We start from the raw sequence: 24,614 nt of genomic DNA on the forward strand, positions 1-24,614 counted from the left end.
CCACCACCTTACTATTTCACTAATAAAAGTTAAGGTCTGAGCTATTAGAGAAGGCACAAGTAGCAGCTGGTATGTGTTCTAAGACGGTTTCTGTGGAGACTTAAACAAACGTCTACTCACTCCAGATAGGGGATGAATGACAGACTAAAGTAATGACTCCACCAAAGTCCAACTTGACAAACCAATGAGTTTACTGGGGTAAACTCATTTATAGGAGTAACAAATCACTCAAAAGCTCATCTAGGACAGGCAGTAAGTCAAAGCAGCCAGTTGCTATCTTCTCCCTCCTAAGCAATCTGTTACTGCCTATGTTACTGCAGGGAGGGCTTTATGAATCTTGTAAGTTTCAGGAGCTTCCTGAGCCTTACCTGAGTCCTTTTTTTTTTTTTTTCTTTGATACAGGGTTTCTCTGTGTAGTCCTGGCTTTCCTGGAACTCACTCTGTAGACTGGGATAGTATTGAACTCAGAGATCTGCTTGCCTCTGCCTTCCAAGTGCTGAGATTAAAGATGCACCTCACCACACTGGTTTTACTCCCTGAGTCTTTACAAGAGGAGAAAGTTGCTACACAATATGGTATAAACACTTTCTATTTTAAAAAAAAAATCAATGCTATGCTACAAAATAGACCATTGAAATACCAAAGACCCATCAGTCTTGCATCTAGATAAAAATACCCAAGAAAATTTTATACAGTGGCACCAGAAGATAGTGATCGTAATCACACTTGGAAATAGAAGACTGAAATTTTGTTTAAATAGTTAGAGAAGGGATACATAAATTAACATGCATAATGAATTATTCTCTAGCAGTGAAATTTGCAATATGCAACTTACTCAAGTTGCATCATAAGAGATGACACTTAACAAGTTTCTGAAAATAAAAGTCCCAGGAAATATATGCACAATTAATAAAAACGTGTTGCTTACTAATAACATGTGAAGAGAAATGAAAGCAATGTAGTAGCTGTGTAAATGCAAATTCATGATGGGAGTTAACTACTGAGATGAAGGCAACAGTAGAAGATTGGGACCACTTACAAAGTGATGAACAGCTCATTGGAAATATTTTAGTCCTTCTGGTGGGTGTCACGTTGTGGATGTGTTGGTTTATTTGATGAGTATGGGTGTTTTGCATGCAGTATGTTTGCAGATCACACGTGTGCAATGCCAGTGGGGGCCAGAAGAGGGCTCATAGGATTCTCTGTAACCGGCGTTACAGATGGTTTTGGGCAAACACCTAGATGCTGAGAATCAACAGTGAGACTTCAGGAAGACCAGCCAGTGCTCTTAGTCTCTGAGCCATCAATCCAGACCCCATTCTGTTGCTTTTTCCTGCACCAATTTAATTAAAGCAGCTTTTTAGAAGTCTACTGGCTACAGAACACTGACAACCAGTTCTGTGGCCTTCCGGTCCACTTGAAAAAGAAGGGTGTATCTATACATATTCTCTCTGGTCTTCCTACCAAACCACATTATGGAGACCTGGGGAGTAGAATCAAGGCCCTGAGAAAAACTGCAGTATCCTGACACCAAGTATCTAGTTCCCACCACGCACACAAAAATGTCCTCCTCAGATGGTAGAAAGACTGAGAGAGAAGGAGCCACAAAACCCTCATTTTCCAGGGGCTCAAACAAAAGAGGGATGCATCACATGGGCCTCCCTCCCACGCCGGCGCGCCAGTGATGTCACCAATCTGCGCCCTAACCATTGATTCCTGACTGAAGGTGGAAGACTACGCGTTGGGACTAGCCGGGAAGGGCGCAGCCTTGGGCTCACGAGTGGGCAGCGTCCGAGGAATCGCGCGCGGGTAAGAGGACCCTGGTCCCGCACGGGCCGCCGCCTCCGCAGCCTGCAGCGCTGGAAAAGGAGACATGGGGAGCGGTGGTGGAGGCGGCGGGCGCGGCGGGGCTGCGCGGATGCTCGGGCGCTGGTGCGGGCGGGAGCCGCTGGGTACCCGCGGCCCTGCAGCCGAGAATGCCCTTCCCCGCGGATGCGCGGCGCCGGAGCCTGGCCCCAGGAGCCAGCCCTGCGTCCTGACGTGGCTGGCACGGAGCCATGGAGGTGCGGGCCGTGAGTTCCCACGCGGGGTCGCGGGCACGGCGCTCAGCCTCGGGCTGGCCCTGAATCAGGAGGCCTTGTTGCGTCACCTGCCTTCCCTTGGTCTGTTTGGCTCGGTTCTTGGGCCCTGCCAGAGGGTAAGGCGTTCTGCGTCGGTATCCGAGTCCCGGGAAACTCGGCGGTGGGCTTTCGAACGCGTAGTGGGAGAGGGCAAGAGTGCAATCAGCCGAGGGGGCTGTGTCTAAACGGCTGCAGGAGGACACCGGCACACTGGCACACTGAGGCCTCCGACGACGCTGGCTGCAGGGGAGGGGGGACAGGTTGTTAGAGCAGGTCATTAGGGACGGAGAATGCAGGAACGTCAAATTGTGGACAGCTGAATGACGATGCCAATTTAATTTCTCTAGGAAAGAGGTCTTGTTCCCATCGTTTTAAAGGTCCTGAAAAACATCCATGTTATTTACAGTTGAATGCTTGTATGGGAGGCAGAGAAGGACACTGAGGCGGGCATAAACGGTAGAAACAGGTCCGCTGTTTCTCAGCAGTGTGACATTGCTCTCCTGTCTTCTTGCGCTTATCTACAAAATGAAGATAATTATGCCTCCCTTGACGGGCTGTAAGAATTTAAAGTGGCTAGCTATGACTAGGGGCTGGCACGCAGGCATTTGTAATACTGCTGCTGCTTCTCATCGGTGGTGTAGCTTCAGAGGCGGGAGAGATTTGTGCTATTTTGGGTATCTGCTATTCTGCTGCTGTTATCCTGCTGTAGACTGCATAAAATTCTAGAGCTGAAATGAGATTAAGATTTCAATTTATTTACAAATTTACCTTCTCTGTTTTGAACGTTTGCTCCTGATACTGTGTCGGGGACTTCACATACACTAATTTGTTTAACCCTGCCAAAATCCTAGTGCTGTAAGTACTGGTCCCATTTTACAGATGGCACAAGGTAAGTCTTGGCCAGGGTCCTAATGCTGTCTCAGAGCTAGAGCTTGAAGCCAAACCATCAGGCTATGTATGTGGTTTGGGTCTTAATCTTTCTCAGTGACTAGGGTCCTGGCAACGTGCAGGTATGGGCAGTGGGGAATAGGGCATCAGTTCCTGTGAGAATAGCATCTAGTTGTTGAAATTATTTGTCATCTCTTATTTTACATCTTATTCAATATCGTTCAGCTATGAGTCAAGATTTAGCCTTTTTGATGGGAGTGGGGGGGGGGGTGCCTGGGCTTGGGGATGCTATGCAGCCCTGGAATCCTGGGCAGACAGTAGGTATCTAATGATTGCTTGTAGAAAGAAGAAGAAAAAACCCCCGAGGCACTATTACTCTTGACAGCAGGAGACCAATGCTTCCCCTTAAGCTGCTATTTTTATACTTCAGGCAGTGTCACACAGCCTCGTACTGATTCATAGACTTAAAGATTTGAAACTCCCTTTTAGACCAAGGTTCGCACTATTATCTGTGACAAACTGATTAGAGTTTGGAAGTTCGCAAACAGCAAAATCTGAGCTTTGGGGCTTTTGCAGTGATCTCTTGAGCCACAGCAATTCGCTTTGCTGTGACATCTGGTAGGCTTGACCTTACTGGGCACGGCTGCTTGAAAACTTTTGCATTTTCTCAAAAGCACCAGAGGACTGTTTGGCATCCAGGTTGAAAAATTCGAAATACTAAGTTTTCCTAAAATTTAAGTGTTTAGGAAAGATCTGTGACTGGTGCTATGTCCCTTTTGAACAAGCTGGAGTCATATGAGAGGAAGGAGCATCAGTTGAGAAATGTCTCCATAAAATCATCTGTAGGCAGGCCCGTGGACATTTTCTTAGTCAGTGATGGATGTCGAGGGCCTAGCCCATTGTGGGTGGTGCCACCCCTGGGCTGGTGGTCCTGGGTTCTCTAAGAAAGCAGGCTGAGTAAGCCACAAGGAGCAAGCCGGGAAGCAGCACCCCTCCATGGCCTCTGCATCAGCTCCTGCCTCCAGATTTTTGCCTGAGTACCTGACTTCCTTCAATGATGAACTGCGGTGTAGAAATGTAAGCAAAATGACCCTTTCCTCCCCAAGGAGCTTTTAGTCAGAGTGTTTCATCACAGCAATAGTGACCTAACTAAGACAGATGCTCATCAGTGCGGGAATGGAACTAGCTTTAAAGTATTCTTCGTGTTTTATATTAATCTTTTTGAGGCACTGAGAATTGATCCTGGACCCCACATTCCAGGCACTCACTTCGTCATGGACCCATATTCCTTGCTTCTTTACTTTTTCACCTGATAAAGGGTCTCTGATTTGCTCCTTGCTGGCCTGGAACTTGCAGTCTTCTTGCCTTAGCCCTCTTGAGTAGCTGGGATCACAGGCCTATGCTACAATGCCCAGCTTTCTTTATGTTTTAAAGCAGCTATTGTGTGCCACTTCTGTCTTGAATCTATAGTTTTATGTAGTAGGCTATTGGGTTATATAACTCATCCATTTTACACTGCAGTTTAGGCACACATCCATGTTCCTGAACCCAAGGAGCTCAAATGATTTTTCCATACTTTCCCAAATGACTGAAATCTGCCTCTGTCACTAGCTTTATCAGATGCTGGGAGAGACCTCTGACATCTGTCCTTCCTTGCTTTCTGTACCCTTCCTTGCACAGAAAGTAAAGTTCTCTCCCTGAAAGAGAACATATTACTCTAGCTGCAAATTTTAGGAACCTGATATAAGCTCCTTAAGTAAAAGATTTCCCTCCTTGATTACCTCAGTTTGAAGTCCAGAGGTGAGCTTCAGGCATGGCTAGCTCTTGGAGCTGAAATGATGTCATAAGGACCCTCTGGGCCCTGTCTTTCTCTACACCTTTGTAGTTTATTGTTTCTTTTTGTTTTCCTGTACACTAAAAAGCTGAGGCTACTACATGACCTAAGTCATGACTTTATGGCCAGCTGTCTTCTAGCATGGCAGACTACTAGGTGTGGACAGAAGGGGAGGGGTTCTGCGGCTGGTCAGGCCGTCTCCTGGGATGGCAGTGCACACTGATTCTCTGTAACCATGGAGGAGGCAGGAGCAGCAGGTGACTGCCGTGGGCACCACTTGTTTACAGGTATTTTCTCCCCTTGACCTTCCACAAGACCCTTTGACCCAGAAGGAATCTGGTTTTGTTTGCACATCGTAAAATGGTTTTCAGTGGTAGCAACTGTCAGGTGCTTCTTATCATTCGTTCACACTTGCTCTTGGCTCGGCCTTCCTGATTGATCCCTCTGCCTGTTCTGAGAAGGTGTCCTTCAGTGGATCAGGCAGCTCTTCCCTGTGGTAGTTAGCTTTAACTGTCAACTCAACCGAGAGTCAACTGGGAAGAGAGGCTCAGTGAGGTGCTGTCTACTTTGGGTTGGCCTGTGGACACGTTGGAGGGGAACTGTCTTAATTAAGCCTGTTCACATAGGAAGACCCAGCCTGCTGTGGGCAGCGCCATTCCTGAGGCAGGGGTTCCTGAGGCAGGGGTAAGAATGGAGAAATCTGGCTGAAGTCAAGCAGGCGAGCGCATGCACTCATGCCTTTGACACTTGACTGTGGCTGTAATGTGACTAGCCAAGTGAAGTTCCTGCCTTTGCCTTTCCCAGGATGATGGTCCGTGCTCTAGAATTTTAAGCTCTAGTACGCCTCCCCTTTGTGACTTTATGTCAAGGTGTTTTATCACAGCGGAAGTGAAGCTTGAACACAGCAGGTTATATTTCTGAGTTTGTTTTGGACTTCTGTTTGTTTTCCGAGGCAGGGTTTCTCTGCATATCCCAGGCTGTTCTAGAACTCATTCTGTAGACCAGGCTGGCTTCAAACTCAAAGATCTGCCTGCCTCTTCCTCCCAAGTGCTGGGACCAAAAACATGTACCACCACCACCCAGCATGGTTTTGGTTTGGTTTGGTTTTGGTTTTTGGTTTTTTAAGATATTTTCTTTATTTACATTTCAAATGTTATCTCCTTTTCTAGTTTCCCCTCCGAAAGTTCCCTGTCTCCTCCCCCCTCCCCCTGTTCTTATTTTTTGAGGCAGAGTCCAGGCTAGCCTGGAATTCGGTGAAGACCCAGCTGGCCTGGAGTTTATAAAGATCCTCCTGTCTTAGTCTCCTGAGTGCTGGGGTTACGTGTGCACCACCATACCCCATGCTCGCTTCTGCTTGGGAGCTGTCTGCTTCCTGCACTGTTTTGTGTGGACAGAGGTGCTTGTGCCTCACATCGTTCCTATCTTAGCATTGTCTGCCTTGTAGACTGAAAGCCACCCTGTGTTGCATCTTTGCTGGGTCGTTGATGAGAGCAGGGGGAAGGACCTTCTTGTTTTCTCTGGGCCGAGGGTAGAAGTTGGCATCTAGTAGGTACCCAGTGACGGTTTAGTAAGTAACGGAATGAGAAAATGCTGTTTTAGTGAGGTGCCAGTGTGCTAGACAGATCATTTTACTACAAAGGTCTGAAACGCCATTCCTACCAGACATCTTGGGAAGGAATCCTGTAGATGGCAGGCCTATGGAGAAGCCAACTGGGGATTCTTCCCTGTGAGATAGCCTTTCAAAACATTACTGATCTGTTTGAGAAAGAGCCTGTCTCGCCATGTTTCCCAGGCTAGCCTTGAACGCAAGTAATTCTCCTGCCTCAGCCTCTCAAGTTCCTGGGAGCTCAGGTTGCATTACCTCACGTGGCTCCTTGCTGGACGTTGATAGGGTATGTTACAGTTTTGTTTCTATCTTGAGGGCTTTCCCCCCCTTGAGATATTAATTTTAAATATTTCCTCTAGTACTTAAAATGTGCCAGGCACTGTAATAGCCCTTGAATTTAAAAACAAACAAATAAACAAACAAAAAACCATAAATCACACCAACTTATTCTCAAACTGCATCAAATTCTTAGACTGGGCTTTAGCAGTCAATGTTGTGAACTTGAAAGTGTCTTGTCTTTTTAAATACCAAAACACCCAGGAAAAAGCTTTCAAAGAAAAGAAGAGGAAAGAAAGATCTCAATTAGAAAAATTGTAGATTGGGGGCTAAAGAGATGGCTCAGCAGTTCAGAGTGCTACTGATCTTCCTGAGGACACAGGTTCAATCCCCACCACCCACAGAGCAGCTCACCATCCTCTGTAAATCTAGTTCCAGGGGACCTCTTCTGGCCTCTCTTCAGGCACCGGGTGCTCATGGTTCACATACATGCATATGCAGGTGAGACACTCACATAAGAGAAAGATAATAAAGGAGACTTCATCTAGTTCATGTCAGCCTCCAGAAACGGCTTCCAGGAGCAGCCTGCTATGTCTCTCCCACCCTCCTTAGCTTTGTACACTCAGCTAGAGTAGATACCATCAGGAAGGTGTTCGCTTTTCACCTAACTGCAGCTAAGCTGTAAGGGGAGATAGCATCTAACCTTTTATATAGCCACCCTCGAGGGGTCTTAGTTACACTACTACTCTCTCCAGGGTTGTGTGTCAGAGCCCAGTGCGAGGCAAGTTGAACTTCCCTGGGGGCCTGCTCAGGCATCTAACTTCCACACTTGAGGCCTCTGGAGATCACAGCCGTCTTCTTAGTTTTGTGCTCTTGACCATGAACCACCTCCCCCAATAACAGCACAACTGGGGGAAAATGCCTTTTTCTTTTAATTGTGGAAAGAGAAAATCTGATCCTGAGCTGGCTGCAACCCTAGCTACTAATAAGACTGCCTGCCTGGGCAACCTAGCAAGACCCTAAAACTTAAATAAAACAAAAGAACGGAGGAGTGGGGGTGAGGTGGGCTTAGGGCTATAGCTCTGTGGCACAGGCACTAGCTTAGCATGTAGGAGGCCTTGGGTTCATTCTCAGCACTGAAAGAGAGAGAGGAGGGTGGGGTGCTTCTCATGCACAAGGAAAGAGGACGACCCTTTAACTGTGCACTGCCTCCAGATGTCTACACTCCAGTCCCCGCAGCCACAGTTCTCTGCTCAAGTGTCATGTCCTAATGTGTGTCTTAAAAGGGAATGAGGGGGGAGTGGCCCTTACACAGGACTCCTGGGATCAGAAGTGTTTTGGATAGTGGGGTTTGGGAAGTGGGGCAGACTTAGGGGATATTTGCATATGCATAGTTAGATGTCTTAGAAAATGAACCAGAGAGTAAACACAAAATGTTTATCTTTTCATACACGCCTTACACAACAGCCTGAATGTAATGTCACACAGCAGCTTTTCTAGTTTCGTGTGTGAAGCAGTTTCATGGTATAGAATTTTATGCCTGTAAACCATGTCAGAGCTTAAAAGGTTTCCAGCTAGAGCACTTGGCTCTCAGCTCAGCTCATACCCACTCCTGCTGCCTTCCACAGTGGTGAAACATGCCCTGTGTGGCCTTCTCCACGCTCTACAAAATCAAATGTTTACACTAAACATGGGAAAACTTAAGATTAGTTTTTTAAAATATCTGGTTTTAATTTATATTTCATTATTATTAAGTGAAGTTTTTTCCATATGCAGTCAACTATCTTTTTTTACATTCAAAATTCTTAGTATTTGTCTATTTGTTACACTTAAGTAAGTTTTAAAAAAATATATTGCATAGATGCTCTACAGCAGTGGTTCTCAGCCTGTGGGTTGCAACCCCTTTGGCAAACCTCTGTCTCCAAAAATATTTACATTATGATTCACAACGGTAGCAAAAATTACAGTTATAATGTAGCAATGAAAATGACTTTATAGTTGGGGGTCACCACAACACAAGGAACTGTGTTAAAGGTCACAGCCTTGGGAAGGTTGAGAACCACTAATGTAAATGTATGAGTGTATTTGTTATAAAAGAAGAAAATAAGCTGATTTGCTGTGGACTTTGTCCCACAGTATTGTCTATCTGGTTTGGGCTTTGGTATTAAGCATACAAACTCTATTTGGGATTGGGGTGTAGCTCAGTAGAGTGATTGCCTAGTGTGTGCACAGCATAGCTTCCATCCCAGCCCCAGAGATTAAACTCTTCTCATTCTTCTGAAGACAGATTTTATCCTTTTGGATCTTTTCTTTGTCTATAAGCTTAAACCTATCCCCTCTCCCCCTTTGTTCTATTTTTAGTTTTTGCATAATTTTATAAAGCAGGTTTTGGTTTTATTTCAGGTTTTAAAAAGAAATTTGATGAACTTTTTAAAAAAAACAAGTGCATATGGTTTGGCCTGCACTTATCTGTACATCACATGCACGCCTGGTACCCATGGAGACCAGAAGAAGGTATTGGATCCTCCTGGATCTAGAGTTACAGATGGTTGTAGCCACTGTGTGTGGTGCTGGGAATTAAATCTGAGTCCTCTGGAAGGAGAACAGGCAGTGCTCTCAATCACTTGAGTCATTTCTCAGCCATTATCTAGTTAATTTAAAAAAAAAAAAATTACACAAGGGGCTAGAGAAAAGGCTCAGCCCGTGAGAATACTAGTTACTCTTCAGAGGATGTGAGTTCAGAAAGCAGCTGTGGTGGTTTGAATATGCTTGGCCCAGGGAGTGGCACTATTAGGAGGAGTGACCTTGTTGGAGACAGTGTATCACTGTGGGGGTTGGGGTGGGCTTTGAGATCAACCTTCTAGTTTCCTGGAAGTCAGTCTTCTCCTGTTTGCCTTTGGAATATGATGTTGAAATCTCAGTTCCTCCTGCACCGTTCCTGCCTGTGTGCTGCCATGCTCCTGCCCTGATTGATAATGGACTGAACCTCTGAACCTGTAAGCCAGCCCCAATTAAATGTTGTCCTTGTAAGAGTTGCCTTGGTCATGGTGTCTGTTCCCAGCAGTAAAACCCTAACTAAGACAGTAGCATACATGATGGGCAGCTCATGACCACCTAGCGCTCCAGCTTTAGAAATCCAGTGTCCTCTTCTGAACTCTGTAAGGCACTGGCGCTCTCTCTCTCTCTCTCTCTCTCTCTCTCTCTCTCTCTCTCTCTCTGTGTGTGTGTGTGTGTGTGTGTGTGTGTGTGTGTGTGTGTGTGTGTGTGATACACATGCATAATTAGAAATACATTACTTTTTAAGAATGTTAGCTGAAGGTCTGTGCTTTGTTTCAACTGTGCTGTTATATTGTGCTCTATTGTGAAACTGCTCTTCAATACAGATGCTCCTGGCTTATGCTGATCTGGCTTGTGTGCCTTTTCAACTTCATTATGTATACAAAGAGCATACACGTCAATAGGAACGTATTTCACAGTCTGATCTTTCCCAGACATGTGCAGTTCCATACTCTGGGAGTACCCAGCCACACTGTCCAAGGGACACAAAGGGCTTTTCACAGCTATGCTGGCTGCCAAGCTGGGTGTCAGCTTGTAGCATAACACATGCACTGTCTCCTTTTTAGTCGGTGATGGATGTACTGGGATGTAGCCCTACTGAAAGTCAAGGGTCATTCATACAGCCCTAGTATTCTTAGCATTTCAGAAATTGCTGCAGGAAGTTCGGTTTATATACTTAACTGGGCACTAGTTGAGTGCACAGCCGGTTTGTGTGTAGGTGCAGGGATCTGTTCAGCCTCTGCCCATTCCTTCTCACGAGCTCCTAAAACTATTCTGAGATGATGTATGTGCTTGTATGTACAGATTTTGTGTGACTCATCCTGTATTTTAATAGAAAGTAAACGCATTTCATTGGTAGCTAAATCAAGAAATAAAACATTTCTACTAAAAAATCACTGAAGTCTATTTCTAGTCTCTACTCCTGGACACAACTACAGTTCTCATGTCCTTCACCAGAGTCCTTCTAAAATCCCATGGAAATGGAATTATGGAGTATGTAATTTTTTTGTGTTTCCGTTTTTTGTTTGCTTCTTGTTTTGTTTTTTGAGATAGTCTGACATAGCCCGGGTGACCTTGGATTTGTTGTAGCTGAGGATGGATGACCTTGAACACCTGACTCTGCTGTCTCAATCTCCCAAGTGGTGGGATTGTATGGGCATTTTCTACCACACTTAGCTTACATTATTAATTTGGTATGTGTATGGTATATATGTGGTGTGTGTGTGTGTGTGTGTGTGTGTGTGTGTGTGTGTGTACATGGAGTATATATGTATACATGTATGCTTCGTGGTGCTTTGATCCCAGCACATAGGAAGCAGAGAGAGGCAGGTGGATCTCTATGAGTTCAAAGCCAGCCTTGTCTACATAGTGAGATCCTGTCTCAAAATAAAAATAAAGTTTAGAAACTGGAGGGACGGGGCTATTCAGTAGGTAAAATGCTTGCAAAGGGCCTTAGTGCATGGCGGAGACCAGAGCTGTTGGACACTGAGTGTCTACCTCCATTTCTCCCTATTTTGTTTTGTTTTCTGAGACAGGGTTCCTCACTGGAGCTCACCAATTCAGCTGGCTGGTAAGCACCAGGGACCCCATCTCTCTCCCCAGCTGGCATTACAGATGCACACTGCTGTGTCTAGCTTTTTATGTGAGTGCTGGGCATCTAAATTGAGGTTGTTACACTTGTGTGACAGGGACATTACAAACTGAGCTGTCTTCAGTGTTCCTTTGAATAGCCCTGAGGTGTCTGTTCAGCACTGGAAGGGCATTTGGGTGACTACAGTTGGGGCTATGAAGAAAAGGTTCTAAGGATGGGCATCGTGGTTCTTTGATCCCAGCACTTGGGAGGCCGTTGCAGGTGGATCTCTATGAGTTTGGCCTGGTCTACATAGTGAGGTCCTGTCTCAAAATAAAATAAAATAAAATAAAATAAAGCTTAGAGACTGGGGTGTGTGTTCAGTAGGTAAAATGTTTGCAAAGGACCTTAGTTTGGTCCTCACAACCCAAGTTTAAGACAGAACAGAACAGAACAAGTAAACAAAAACTCCATGCCAGCATAGTAGTGTACATTTGTAATCCCAGTGCTGGGAGATGGAGCGAGGAGGATCCCTATGGCCTGATGACCAGACACCCCACATAATTAGTAAGCTTCAGGCCAGTGAGAGACCCTTGCTTAAAGAATATGAACTGTATTCCTAAGGTTGTTCTCTGGCCTTCACACACATTTCCTATATACACGTGAACATTCATATGCATTTGCACACTAAAAAACAATAAAGATTGTAAATACACATACAAGTGGTGAAAAAAACTTTCATCTTAAGACATTTTTAAGGACATAATTTAAGAGTATATAGACATGTATGACTGGCTTTCCAGGTTGACTAAAGCTGTATCATTGATTACATTGTTTAATTAGTTCAGTGATTCAGTGATATAGTCACCTTATAATCATCATGAACTGAAATTACACACATACTTAAGGCCTTTAGTACAATGTCCAGTTGCTTTACAAAGCAGTTGTGTTTGCAAGTTTAACTTTAGAAGATAGATCCTTGATTGTTCTTTTTTTGTTGTTGTTAAGTTTTATTCTCTATATATGGGTGTTTTTGACTGCAAGTATATCTGTATCTTAGGTTTCCATTGCTGTGCAGAGACACCATGACCAAGGCAACTCTTATAAGAACAACATTTAATTGGGGCTGGCTTACCGGTTCAGAGGTTGAGTCCATTATCATCAAGGTGGGAACATGGCAGTGTCCAGTCAGGCATGGTACAGAAGGAGCTGAGAGTTCTACATCTTGTTCTAAATGCAAATAGAAGACTGGCTTCCAGGCAGCTAGGACTAGGACAAGGTTCTTAAAGCTCACACCCACACTGACAAACTTCCTCCAACAAGGCCATACCTCCTAATAGTGCCACTCCCTGGGCCAAGCATATTCAAACCACCACAATCTGCCTGGCACCCATGGAGGCTAGAAGAGGGCTGGGATCTGAACTCAGGTCTTTTACAAGAGTGACAGGTGCTCTTAACTGCTGAGCCATCTCTCCAGTCCCTCCTCCTCTCCTACTCCCTCTCCTACATGTCTCTGTACATCAACTTACTGTGTAACCGTAACCATCGCTGGACTGGTACTCACTGTGGAAACCAAGCTGGCCACAAATTCAGAGATCTGCCTGCCTCTTAGGCATCCTGAGTACTAGGTTTAATGGCCAGAGTTGTCATACCTGGCTTTTTTTTTTTCTCCTTTGGTAACAGGGTCTCACTGTTAAGCCCAGGTTAGCCTCCCAAAGCTTCCAAGTTGCTGGGATCAGCGTCATATGCCACCATGCTTGCTGCTTCTTTTGACTCAGTCACTATAAATATTTACTGGATGAGTTTTTGCTGAATACTTTCTATGTGCAAGGCTCTGTGCAGTGTCACGAGAGTAAAAGCTCTCCCTGCACAGGCAAGCAGTCGTGATTAATGAAATGACCATGTAAGTGTGTAAGTACAGCCAGTAGTAAGTGTAAAAGAAGGCCCTAGGATTTGGGGCACTATAAACTTTATATGCCTTCTATCTCCGGGTGTTGGAAAGGAACTATCAGAAAACTGGGGCTGGACTTTTCAAGCCTGAAGGAGTGTGATTTGACTGTTGGGCAAACAAGATGGAAGGCGGGCCAAGCCAACAGTATACAATGTGGCAGACACTGTTTGGGCCTGAACCTTTATCCTAAGAGTAATGGGTAACCTTCAAAAGGCAGCAGTAACCCAATCAGATTTGAGAACACTTTGGAGGAAGCCAGGGTAGGTTCCAGAATCAAAATTAGATTGTGAAAGTACCCAAAGAGTCCCCAAACCAGTATTAAGTATTTTCAGTTTTATTTTATTTTATTTTTGACAGAGCTTACTGTGTAGCCTAGCCTGGCCTTAAACACTTGGCTCTATCAGTGTAGAGAACCTCCTGTCTCTGCCTCTTGAGTGCTGGCATTATAGGTGTTGATGACACTTTACATGGGGCACGGCAGTTGCTTGAAGTATGTATTGGAAAACTGAGTGTGTGCACTTTCCCAGCAAGGCCAGTGTGCCCCAAACTGCTTTAAATACTGCAGACAGGTGACTCAGCACTCCACTCTGGAGGCTGCTGGGTGTCACTGCACCGAGCTGCCTCTGGAGGAGGAAGTGCCTGGCCTTGCTTGTTCCTAGTGGCTACTGGCATTGCTCAGCTTGGGGCTGCATCACTGTCGTCTTTAATGTCAGCATCTCCATCACTGCCTCCGACTTCAGAGGATCTTTTCCTCTGTGTGTAGATGGAGATTTCTGTGAACTTGTCAATGGTGAAAAAGTGACATTTTAAACCAAGTTAAAATGCCTGGTATGGTGGCACACACCTGTAATCCCAGCACTTAGGATGCTGAGACTGGAGGATCTTGAGCAACAAGGTGGAATTCTGTTTCCAAGAAAATAAAGACTAGAGGAGTTAGGAAAGGCAGAGCCCCTGCAGGGAAGGCTATGGAACTATGTAGTCAGCCAGCAGGGGCTCTGAAAGGCCCTGTAGTGTTGCTGGCCCCTCCCCAACCCAGGTTCCTCCTCAATCTCTGCTCTAGGACAGTAAGAGACAGCATCATGGTACCATTAAATTCTGTTAGGAAGATGGAATAAAAACTACTCAATTAAGAACAGGGAGAAACAGGCAGAGCACGAAGATCTCTTGAGTTTGAGGCCAGCTTGGTCTACAGAGTGGGTTCTAGGACAGCCCATGCTACACAGAGAAACTGTCTTCAAAAAAAAAAAAAAAGAAACCAAAACAACAACAACAAAAAACAAGGAGAAAAAGTAAATTCCATATATTGGCTATTTTATGAATTGTCCATCTGGCAAATTGGCTGTTAGTGAAATCCACCTGTTTTCCAAGAAATGCTGCAGCACTCAGGGCCCAGTCTGTTGTTGCTGACCCCATACAACACTTACTCCACAAGCTAAAGATGGGGCCATTGTCTTGCAGGAGCTAGGACTGAGCAGAGCTCAGGCTGGGACTGGGGGAGAAGAGGAAGGAAAAACAGTGGATGAGAATCCCTTACCTTGAGTCCTAACTCAGAGGGGCCCAGATGTGGGCCAATAGCTGAGTCTCTACTGGCCAGAGCCACCCCAGCAGCTGACCAAGTACTACTCACAGGACTGAGCTTGCATAGGACAAACAGCTTGAGTACCAGACAGGATTTAATACATAGAGCCATAGGGTTTAGAGAGTTATTTTGTGGGCTGCCCATGAAGCTAAATGTGCGTGATGTGCACTCGGAATGGTCTATACAGGACTGTTAGCTGTTGTTCTGACAGTTGTTTTGGCATTGTCGTTAATATTATAACTTTATTATGTAACCACTAACCTTACTGGCATACACGTCTTTTCCTTTCATTTACTGGAGAACTCTGACTCAGTAATAAAAGGATGTCCCTTCTTCTGGAGACCTCTTTTTTGGGGGGAAGGGGGACAGCTACCCAAAACAGTTCTTGCTTTCTAGTAATTTCAAAATTAGAAGCCCTTGGAAGGGAGAGACAGAATTATAAGGGCTCAGAGTCAGTCAGCCTTAGCTGTATATTGGAGGAGTTTTAGGTGACCCTGAACTGTATGAGACCCTGTCTCAAAAACAAAACAAAACCAAAAGCTGGTTGTGGCTATCAACATCTGTAGAACATCTCTCAGGGTCGGTATAGCTAGGTGATACATCATTCTTTTGTCTCCTGAAAGCCTCCCAGATTATTTGAGCAAGTTAGACTGCTGGGGAAGGCCCTGTGAGTTTAGAAAATGAATGTTTCGGGGCTGGAGAGATGGCTCAGTGGTTAAGAGCACTGACTGCTCTTTCAGAGATCTTGAGTTCAATTCCCACCAACTACATGGTGGCTCACAACATCTGTAATGGAATCTGGTGCCCTCTTCTGGGGTGTCTGAAGATAGCTACAGTGTATTCCTATACATAAAATAAATAAATCTTCCTGGCCTGCAAGCGCCAAGGGGGAGGTTGTGATACCTTATTTTAGACACAACTGAGTTAGTTATTTGGGTGGTGACTAAGGAGTAGCCCTCTGAATTGGAACCTGGCAGGAGGCTCCCAAGCTCCTAGGGAAGTAAGCTGCTTGTGACAGGACTGTCACCTGTTTGTTCCCAAGGCCCTCCAGTTGAGGGGAAAACCTGGAAAAGGTAAACAGCCCCAGGTTGCAGTGGAGGTGCCACCTAGTGAGGCTGGGAGAGTTAGGACAGTTATCAAGGGAGCGAGACAAAGTTTAGGAATGAGACTGTCTGCGGGTCCTCAGTGGATCATTAGCCCCCAGAACATTCCTTCCATTTAGAATGCCTTGGACTTGAACCTGTCTTGTGCAATACATGATTGACCTTGGTTTTGCTTGGTTTGGGACAGGAGGTCTTCTTTCAGTATTGTTACATTGTTTCCCATCTGCTGCATTTGGCTGTGGTTTTTACTTCAATTGCTGTGTAATATCCTAAGGTGGGAACATCTGCTTATTTTAGTTTGATTGCTTTCAGTGTTGTGTAGCTTATCCTGCTAAATGCATATAATGGTTAAACCATGGGGTGTGTTTCTAAGTAATGACTTCCTGCAGTGACTGGGGTTGCTCCTTCTTGGTCCTCCTATGTGCTAGTTAATGGTGCCACACTGGTGAGTGGACAAGAACACCTACTCACTGTGACCTTTCCTGAGTTTCCCTGATGGCACAAGATTGAGCTCTTTTCCTGTGTTGATTGCCATTTTTTATCCCCCCCCCCCCAAGTTTCTGTTCCGCAAATTGTTTTACTTAGAGTGCACTATTATCCACTCACCTATGACTGTCTGGGACTCACTGTGCAGGGGATATAGGCGAGAACAGCCCTGCCCACTGGAGTGCCCCCGGGAGCACTGAAGGCAGGCAGCTATACCAAACAGGGAGGACATGATTGGGAGTGACTTTTGAGCCATCCATCTTGCCCAGACTGCTACATGCTGGGGCTTCTACTTACACTGTGTGTGCTGCTGGGTGCTGACGTTGTAGCATACACTAGATGCCCAGACTGCCATATGCTGGCCTACTTGCACCATGTGCTGGGTGCTGACACTGGTACAAACGCATCAGGTACCCAGGGATATGGAAGTGGAATTCCTCTGAAGTCTCAAAAACAAAACAAGGAAAGGGGGAGGAACATTCTAGGCTAAAGAACAGAATACGTGAAGGTAAAGAATTTTATCTACAAAAAGATAGGAAGTTTGGAGCAGCCAACAGGGGGAATGAAGGACAGGCTAGTGGGGACAGGGCATTGGCCAATGGTCACTCTAGGAGTGGACAGACTTGTAAATCTCGCAAGCAGTAGGGATTAAACACGGAAAAGGAACTTCCTCACAGGGCGGAGAGGGCGCTGTTGAGTGAAGCTTTCCAAAATACCGTGAACAAAAATAAGCTTGTCAGTGAAGTAAATAGCTCCCAAGCTCTCAGAGAACGTATATAGTGCCCTGCTAGTGGAGGTGGAGTGGTGAGGAAGGCGGTGGGCGTGGACTACGGCGGCCCAGCCCTTATGGTGGGCAGGATGCTGCTGCTCGGCTACCGGGAGCAAACCCCTCCCTCCTCTTGGCCCAACAGTTGGGCGGGGAAGCCTTTTCAAGGAAACGAAAGTGAACTCTGGGGAGCCAGCCATCTTACGGCCACAGGTGCGGGCCTTGCCGGCACTATGTCTCAAGGGTTCAGGGGACCCACAGGTAAGCCCGCGGGGTCTGCACCCTCATATCTGGCTCGCGTAGTGTGAATTACGAGGGTCACGTTCTCCTTCTCAAGCCGAACTGCCAGCCCTTCTGGGGATTTCTGTTCAGTTAGTTCTTGTAGCTTTGAGCAGTCTCAGGAAGGAGGCTGGTCAGAAGATAGACCAGCGTCTAAGCCAGACAAGGACCCAGGCCGGGGCAGACACCCCTTCTCTTTCTGCTAAGACCCCTGATGCCTTGCTGAGCCGCTATAGCCCAACATGAGCAACTTTTCTCATGATCCTCTTTGCTTTTTCAACTTCCTGAGAAATTTAAATTATCTCAACTAACCAGCAGGGGGAAGTCTTTTGCTTTATGGCCAAGAAGGGTGTCTTTCTGTAGCGCACTGGGTAAGCTTCGTGGAATTCTACTTAGCACTAAAATGAACTTGTGATGTCGTACATGAGCCCCAGCTGCAACGTTCTGAACAGAAAAACCCAGATTCCGAGGATTCATGCTGTGCACAGCACTGGATCTGTCATTCTGGAAAGCAGCGGGGATGGAAACTGACCCTGTGGTGGGATTAGGACTGTTCCTTGCCTTGGTTTGACCATGCTGGTTTGTTTGCTTTTGAGGCAGTTTCTACTTGTCTTGTGTTGCCTTGATTGCCCTTGAGCAAGCCACCAGTCTTTTCTCCCTAGAGCTGGAATTGCAGGCATGTCCCACCCAGGTTTATCCTTCAAAATTTTAAAAAGCTATATGGGATGTACCAATAGCCTCACACTTGATAAGCAAATGCTCTACTACTGTGTGTGTGTGTGTGTGTGTGTGTGTGTGTTGTAATTTGGGGGGTATGATGGTACTCATGAGGCAGAGGCAGGTATTTCTGAGTCCCAGGCCAGCCAAAGCTGTGTAGATGGCCTCAAAAACACAAACCAAAAAAACCCTACTCCAACAACCAACTTTTAATGTTGCAGATGTACAGGCACACTTGTACTTCTTTCTACGACAAAGGACAGCCTCGGAACTGGGCCCTCAGGCTTCCAGGAATTTTTCTTCTTGGTCCCCTATACCCTCAAGTGTCTCACAATTACTGATTTTTATACCACACTGTGTTTTGTTTTGTTTTTCTTGGGTTCTGGAGATTCAGATTCAGGTCCTTAAGATTGTGTGGCAAACGCTTTACTCACTGAGTCATCTCCCCAGCTCTTAATGGTGTGTGTGTGTGTGTGTGTGTGTGTGTGTGTGTGTCTACCTTCCCTCAAAATATTGCAGGCATCTGACTTGAAGGAAAGCACTTTTTACATATACTACAGTATGCACCTATGGATCATAGATGGTAAAGACAAAGGACTTATCTGTTGGTCCTAGAGATGGAAGGCAGGATTAGAATGGTGTTTGAAGAGCCATGTTTGATATTATATGTTAGGATGGTAAGATTGCCAGTCACGACAGAAGGCTGTGGCCCAGCTCCTGTAGCCTTCAGGCGAGTCAGGAAGGCTGTGAGCCACGTCAGAGATAGCACTACATGTTCTGTTTCCTTCTCTGGTCCTACCTCCCCGAAATAACTGAGTAAATTCCTTAGTTTCATTTCTTCTGTGCCTATTCTAGTGTTTGTGCATATATGAACTCACTCTCTCTCTCTCTCTCTCTCTCTCTCTCTCTCTCCCTTCTCTTCCCCCCCCCCCCAAACCAGGTTTTTTCTTTTCAACAGAAGAAAGCTTAACTTACATGTACTCTACCATTTACACTTTTCACATATACAAATTTTTTGTAGTAAAAATGCAAATGTATCCAACACAGATGTTCAGAAATTGTGACTAATGTTCCACAGTGTGAGGCTGTTATAACTTATTCAACTACTTTGTAGCTACGCACATATATTTCCCAGATTTTGTCTGAAAATAGCCATTTAAATCAAGAATGTAGTTAGGGCTGGAGAGATGGCTCAGCAGATAAGAACAGTGGCTACTATTGTGTCACATTGTCCAGTTCTGGGGGGAGGTAGGGTCTCTGCCTTCTGTGGACACCAGACACACATGTGGTGGACAGACATAAATGCAGGCAAAGCACCTATACACATAAAAATAAAATAAGTGTAAGAAAAGTAATTTATCTAGAAACTGACTTTAACCTTGAAATGAAAATGTCTTCTTTCTAAGTTCACTCAAAAAACTAATTGGATCTCCTACAGCCCCCATTGTTGAGCTATGTGATTGGGCTACTCATGTCAAGCACCATGACACCTCTGTCCCAAGCCCTGTGGGATGGGCGCAGAAAGAAGACCAGGGATGGTCTTGTCTGTATGGGCTTTGGTTCTGAATATGCTGCCCATCGTTATCTAGCCACTACTAGAAAATGCTCTCCACCTACCAGAAAAGAGTTTCAGGGTTTGATGGATACAAACATGTTATATAATAGTGATATAGGTAGGGTCACTAGACAAAGACATCATGTAGCTGAAAGGTGAAGATTGTGGTCACATGGGAATTGAGGAGCCCAGGGTTAGGTACCACAAAAGTGATTAGGACAGTAAGATTCCCAGTCATGACTGATGGGAAACAGAAGGCGGTGGCCCAGCTCTTGTAGCCTTCAGGAGAGTCAGGAAGGCTGTGAGGCACGTCAGAGACAGCACCTCATGTACTGCCCTCCACCCCATGACCTCTGTCACCACTGCTCCCCATCAGGCTGTTCATGGCAAGGTGTCCTTAGAGGCTGCCTCTGGCAGTTCCTGGGGAAGGTAAGAGGACCACTGGTAGTGGTGATGAGACCCTGCCTGTCTCCATATCCAGGTGAGCCTGGGTGCCAACTGAAGAGGGAGGACCACATGACATTTTTAGATGGCAACTCTCTAGAGTCCCTGTACCCAAATTTTGGTCCGTCAGGGTTGTGACTGACAGGTAACTCACTGAGGCCCTCTTACCACATGGAGATGGCTCCTGCTGTTACACTCCTCCCTCAGCTGGGAGGAGGTGAACTTCCGTCTCATCCAGCCTTAAGTTCTGCTTGTCAAGATTATCCACATGACAGAGTTTTAGACTAAAGGGGCTGTACTATGTAGTGGAGAGCCTGACTCACTCAGAGGGCTGATCTCACACACCCCACGTCCTGTCTTTTTCCTCACTTTCAGTATTGTGTTTGTTTCTTGAATATCATTTGCTTATTTTTCTAGATTTACACTTGTTTGTTTATGGGGTGTAATGGTGCATATACCATCCTGCACATGCCGTGATCAGCAGAAGGTCATTCTCTTCCATCACATGTATGTCCAAAGCACCAAGTCAGTGACAAGTGCCCTTGCCCACTTTTTAGCTGTGTTTTCCAGTTTTAGGAGGGTAGTTAGAGGGGTAAGTGGAAAGGTATTCTGTTGGGAGCCAACTCTCAGCAGAAATCAGCTATCATCTCTGCAGCCATCTCGGGCTATTTACTTACAGGTGGTACTTGTCCACCCTGACGAGAGACTTGTTTTCCTAGCATGATGTTTTTGCAAGAAGCCCACCACAGTTGAACACACTCAGATAACATCTTGTTTTTCTCCTATACATCCTGGACCTGTGGTTAAGTGTCTCCAGCTAGTACATATATACCCATAGCTGCCTTCCAATAAACGAGACTTGAGACTTTGATACTTGATCCTTGATCAGATAACCTGTCTTGTCTCCATTCTTCGAGTCTCTTGCCCCTCAGTCCCCACTTTCTCTCTTGCAGACCCTGTTGACTGACCCACGGACCAGATCAGTGTTCTCCCCCCCACACCAACCTCCTAATATCCCGTTGCAAGAGTTAAGTTGGAGGTCTCATTGAGGCATCTGAAATTGTGTCTTGCAACCTCCTCCCTCTCTCTGTTCTCTCATGAGCTTCCAAGCAGTAGCCAGTAGTGAACTAAAGTCACCTTAGTTCGGCCACAGCTCAGCTACCCCACCTGCTAGGAAGCAGGGATAGCTTCCCTAAGCACAAACTCTAGGGAACATAGGCTCATATGTAGCTCTGACTCAAGCTCTGTCTTCCATGTTGCCTTCTACAGGGGTGTTCCCTCACCAGACACAGTCGTACTTGGACCCTAGTCATGAGCATAGCAAGTGGAGATACCCGCAGCCACAGGGGCCGGAGTCTTACCCTAGGAGTTTCCAGCTTCAGCAGATAGAGTTTCTCAAAGGGCGGCTCCCAGAAGCACCCTTGATTGGAATACAAACCCAGTCACTGCCGCCATTCCTCCCAGGACACTGGCCAAGATTCCCAGGGCCACCTGCCCAAGACAGGCAACTGGAAATCTGGGAGTTCCCCAGGAGTGTGACTCTCAGAAATCAGGGGTTCCACATAGGACCCCCACTTCCTCCCCCACACAGCAGGGGTACACCATGGAGAGGTGCTGACGGGCTTTGCTCACACTTCCGGGAGCTGAGCATCAGTCAGAGTCCGGAGCAGAAGGTTCTAAACCGCCTGGAAGAGCTTGGGGAGGGGAAGGCCACCACTGCCCATGTGCTAGCCAGAGAGCTCAGAATCCCCAAAAGGGACATCAATCGTATTTTGTACTCCCTGGAAAAGAAGGGAAAGCTGCACAGAGGAAGGGGGAAACCTCCTTTGTGGAGCCTTGTGCCCTTGAGTCAGGCTTGGACTCAGCCCCCTGGAGTTGTGAATCCAGATAGTTGTATCCAGGAATTCCCTAGAGGAGAGCCTGGTTTGGACAGTGAGGACGGAGACCCTGCCTCTGACTTAGAAGGACCTTCTGAGCCTCTTGACATGGCTGAAATCAAGGAGAAGATCTGTGACTATCTGTTCAATGTGTCAAACTCCTCTGCCCTGAACCTGGCTAAGAACATTGGCCTCACCAAGGCCCGAGATGTGACCTCAGTGCTGATTGACTTGGAAAGGCAAGGCGATGTCTACAGGCAAGGGGCAACTCCTCCCATCTGGTACTTGACGGACAAGAAGCGTGAGAGGCTGCAGATGAAGAGAAGTACACACAGTGCTCCTGCCCCTACCCCGACAGCTGTCCCAGAGGCCACTAGAAGCCCCTCATTCCCTGCCTGCCACCCGCCCCCAGCAGGTGCCTCAAGCAGTGTGGCAGCCTCCAAGAGAGTGGAGAATGGGCAGGAGCCTGCGATAAAGCATGAAAGTAGGCATGAGGCCAGACCAGGACCAATGAGACTGCGGCCTCACGCTTATCACAATGGCCCCTCTAGAGCAGGGTATGTGGCCTCTGAAAATGGCCAGTGGGCCACAGATGACATCCCAGATAACTTGAATAGTATCCACACAGCACCAGGTGAGTTTCGAGCCATCATGGAGATGCCCTCCTTCTACAGCCCTACCTTGCCACGGTGTTCACCCTACAAGAAGCTAACTGAGTGCCAGCTGAAGAACCCTGTCAGCGGGTTGTTAGAGTATGCTCAGTTCACTAGTCAGACCTGTGATTTCAACCTGATAGAGCAGAGTGGACCGTCCCATGAACCTCGGTAAGAGACTGCCCAGAAATCATGCCTAGTAGGAGTCAGACACTCTGGCTCTTACGCTGTCTTGGTTTACCTGTAAGTGCTGTCCTTGGTGGCTCCTGTCTTTGCCTTCTTTCCTTTTCACCTAGTCATCCTTGGTTGGTCCTTTCTCTAAATGCTAATCAGGGATGAGAGACCTCAGGGTAGACAGAATCCTGGCTGAGCAAGGGAAAATGATCGTCTTGGCTTGAAATGAACCTCTGTAGAGATGACTAGCACTTGTGCCCCCACATCTGCCTTCTAAGGTGAGAGGTAACAGACTTGACTTCTGTGCCAATTATAGCCAAACTGAAGCTCCGGAGAGGAGGGTAGAGACAGGTGAGCAGTGTTGGAGTGGACTGGCAGACAGAATTACAGCCACTTGCTGGACAGTGGATGTACCCCAGCCTCGGGATGGGGAAGTCAAGCACGCAGCTGCCTGCCTGTCTTACCAAGGTGGTGCTTCAAGTTTTATACCTTCCTCTGCATAAGGATGATGGGCTGCCTTGCTGCTGCTGCTACTGCTGAGCCAAGAAGTCAGAGGTTTGCTCGCTCAGGCAGCTGGCCAAACTTTGCACTGTGTCAGTGGTTCTCAACCTTCCCAGTGCTGTGACCCTTTAAAACATACAGTTCCTCATGCTGATCCCCCCCACCCGGAGCACAAAATTATTTTTTGTTGCTACTTTATAACTGTAATTTTGCTACTGTTGTGACTTGTAATGTAAATATCTGATATGCAGGATATCTGATGTATGACCTCTGCAAAAGGGTTGTTTAACCGCCAGAGGAGTTGAGAACCGCTGCACTATGGGATTGCACACACCAGGAGACAGACTGAGGAAGATGGGTGGACCCAGGAAGGGGCTATTGAAGGGCCTGTCAGATGACTGAAGCTACTGGGGCTGAGTGGCTGCAAGTTGTAGCTAGAGAAACAGAGAATAAGCTAAACATGTCCAACTTCTATATAGCCTACATTCCTTACTGACAGGAACACTGGACAGCGGCACTGTTGAATGATTTTAGAACTGTGTAAACTGAGTATTCTTAGCAGCTAAGACAAGGCCTCATCAAGTAGGCAATAGAATCTTTTTTTCTTTTTTTTTCAAGAAAGAGAGAGCATGCAAGTGAGCAGGCACGAGCCAAAAACCATGCACGGGTGTGCACGGGCCATGGCACTCATGTAGAGGCCAGGGACAGTTTTCCTGAGTCTGTGGTTCTCTTTCTGCCGTGGGTTCCCAAGCTTGAACTCGGGTTGTCAAGCCTGAGCAACAAGGTGCTTTTATCCGTTGACCACGTCAAAAGCTCGAGGCAATAGAATCTTACGTGTCCCTGTTAATCTGTATTGCTCGGGCGTATCTCAAACGTCACTGACCAGAGTATGGGTGAGTGGCACAGAACTGTATTAGTCAGGCTGGTTTCCAGGGGGTAAGGGTTTCCCAGCAGTGACCTGTTTCTTCATATCTTCCTTCAAAGATACCACTGGGTGTGGTGGTGCACACTTTTAACCCAATACACAGGAGCCAGAGTCAGGAGTTTGAGGCCACCCTGGTCTTCATATTGAGCTTCAAGACGAACAGGGCTATGTAGAGATCCTGAAAGGCACTCCGTGTGTAGCAGAACATTCTGGGTTAGAGATCTCTTTAGAATGAGCAGAGGGGTGACCCAAC

The 24,614-nt window shown here is 46.4% G+C and overlaps 1 protein-coding gene across 7 annotated transcripts in view; it reads left to right on the plus strand.

Annotated features, from left to right (window-relative positions):
* The first annotated feature begins 1,127 nt into the window (after positions 1–1,127).
* The window catches only part of Adar (adenosine deaminase, RNA-specific), a 38,987-nt gene continuing 15,500 nt past the window's right edge, over positions 1,128–24,614 (plus strand). For 2 of the 7 annotated variants that reach the window (NM_001146296.1, NM_019655.3), the window contains exons 1-2: positions 17,377–17,497; positions 21,501–22,932. In NM_001146296.1, coding sequence (NP_001139768.1) covers positions 17,470–17,497; positions 21,501–22,932 — 1,460 coding nt within the window. In that variant the 5' untranslated portion in view covers positions 17,377–17,469. Of the gene's footprint in view, positions 2,198–17,376; positions 17,498–21,500; positions 22,933–24,614 lie in introns of those variants that run through there. The other 5 variants (XM_030252698.1, XM_006501753.4, NM_001038587.4 and 2 more) reach the window with 5 other exon arrangements.

Source organism: Mus musculus, chromosome 3 (genome assembly GCF_000001635.26).
Source record: "Mus musculus strain C57BL/6J chromosome 3, GRCm38.p6 C57BL/6J".
NCBI classification, from domain to species: domain Eukaryota; kingdom Metazoa; phylum Chordata; class Mammalia; order Rodentia; family Muridae; genus Mus; species Mus musculus.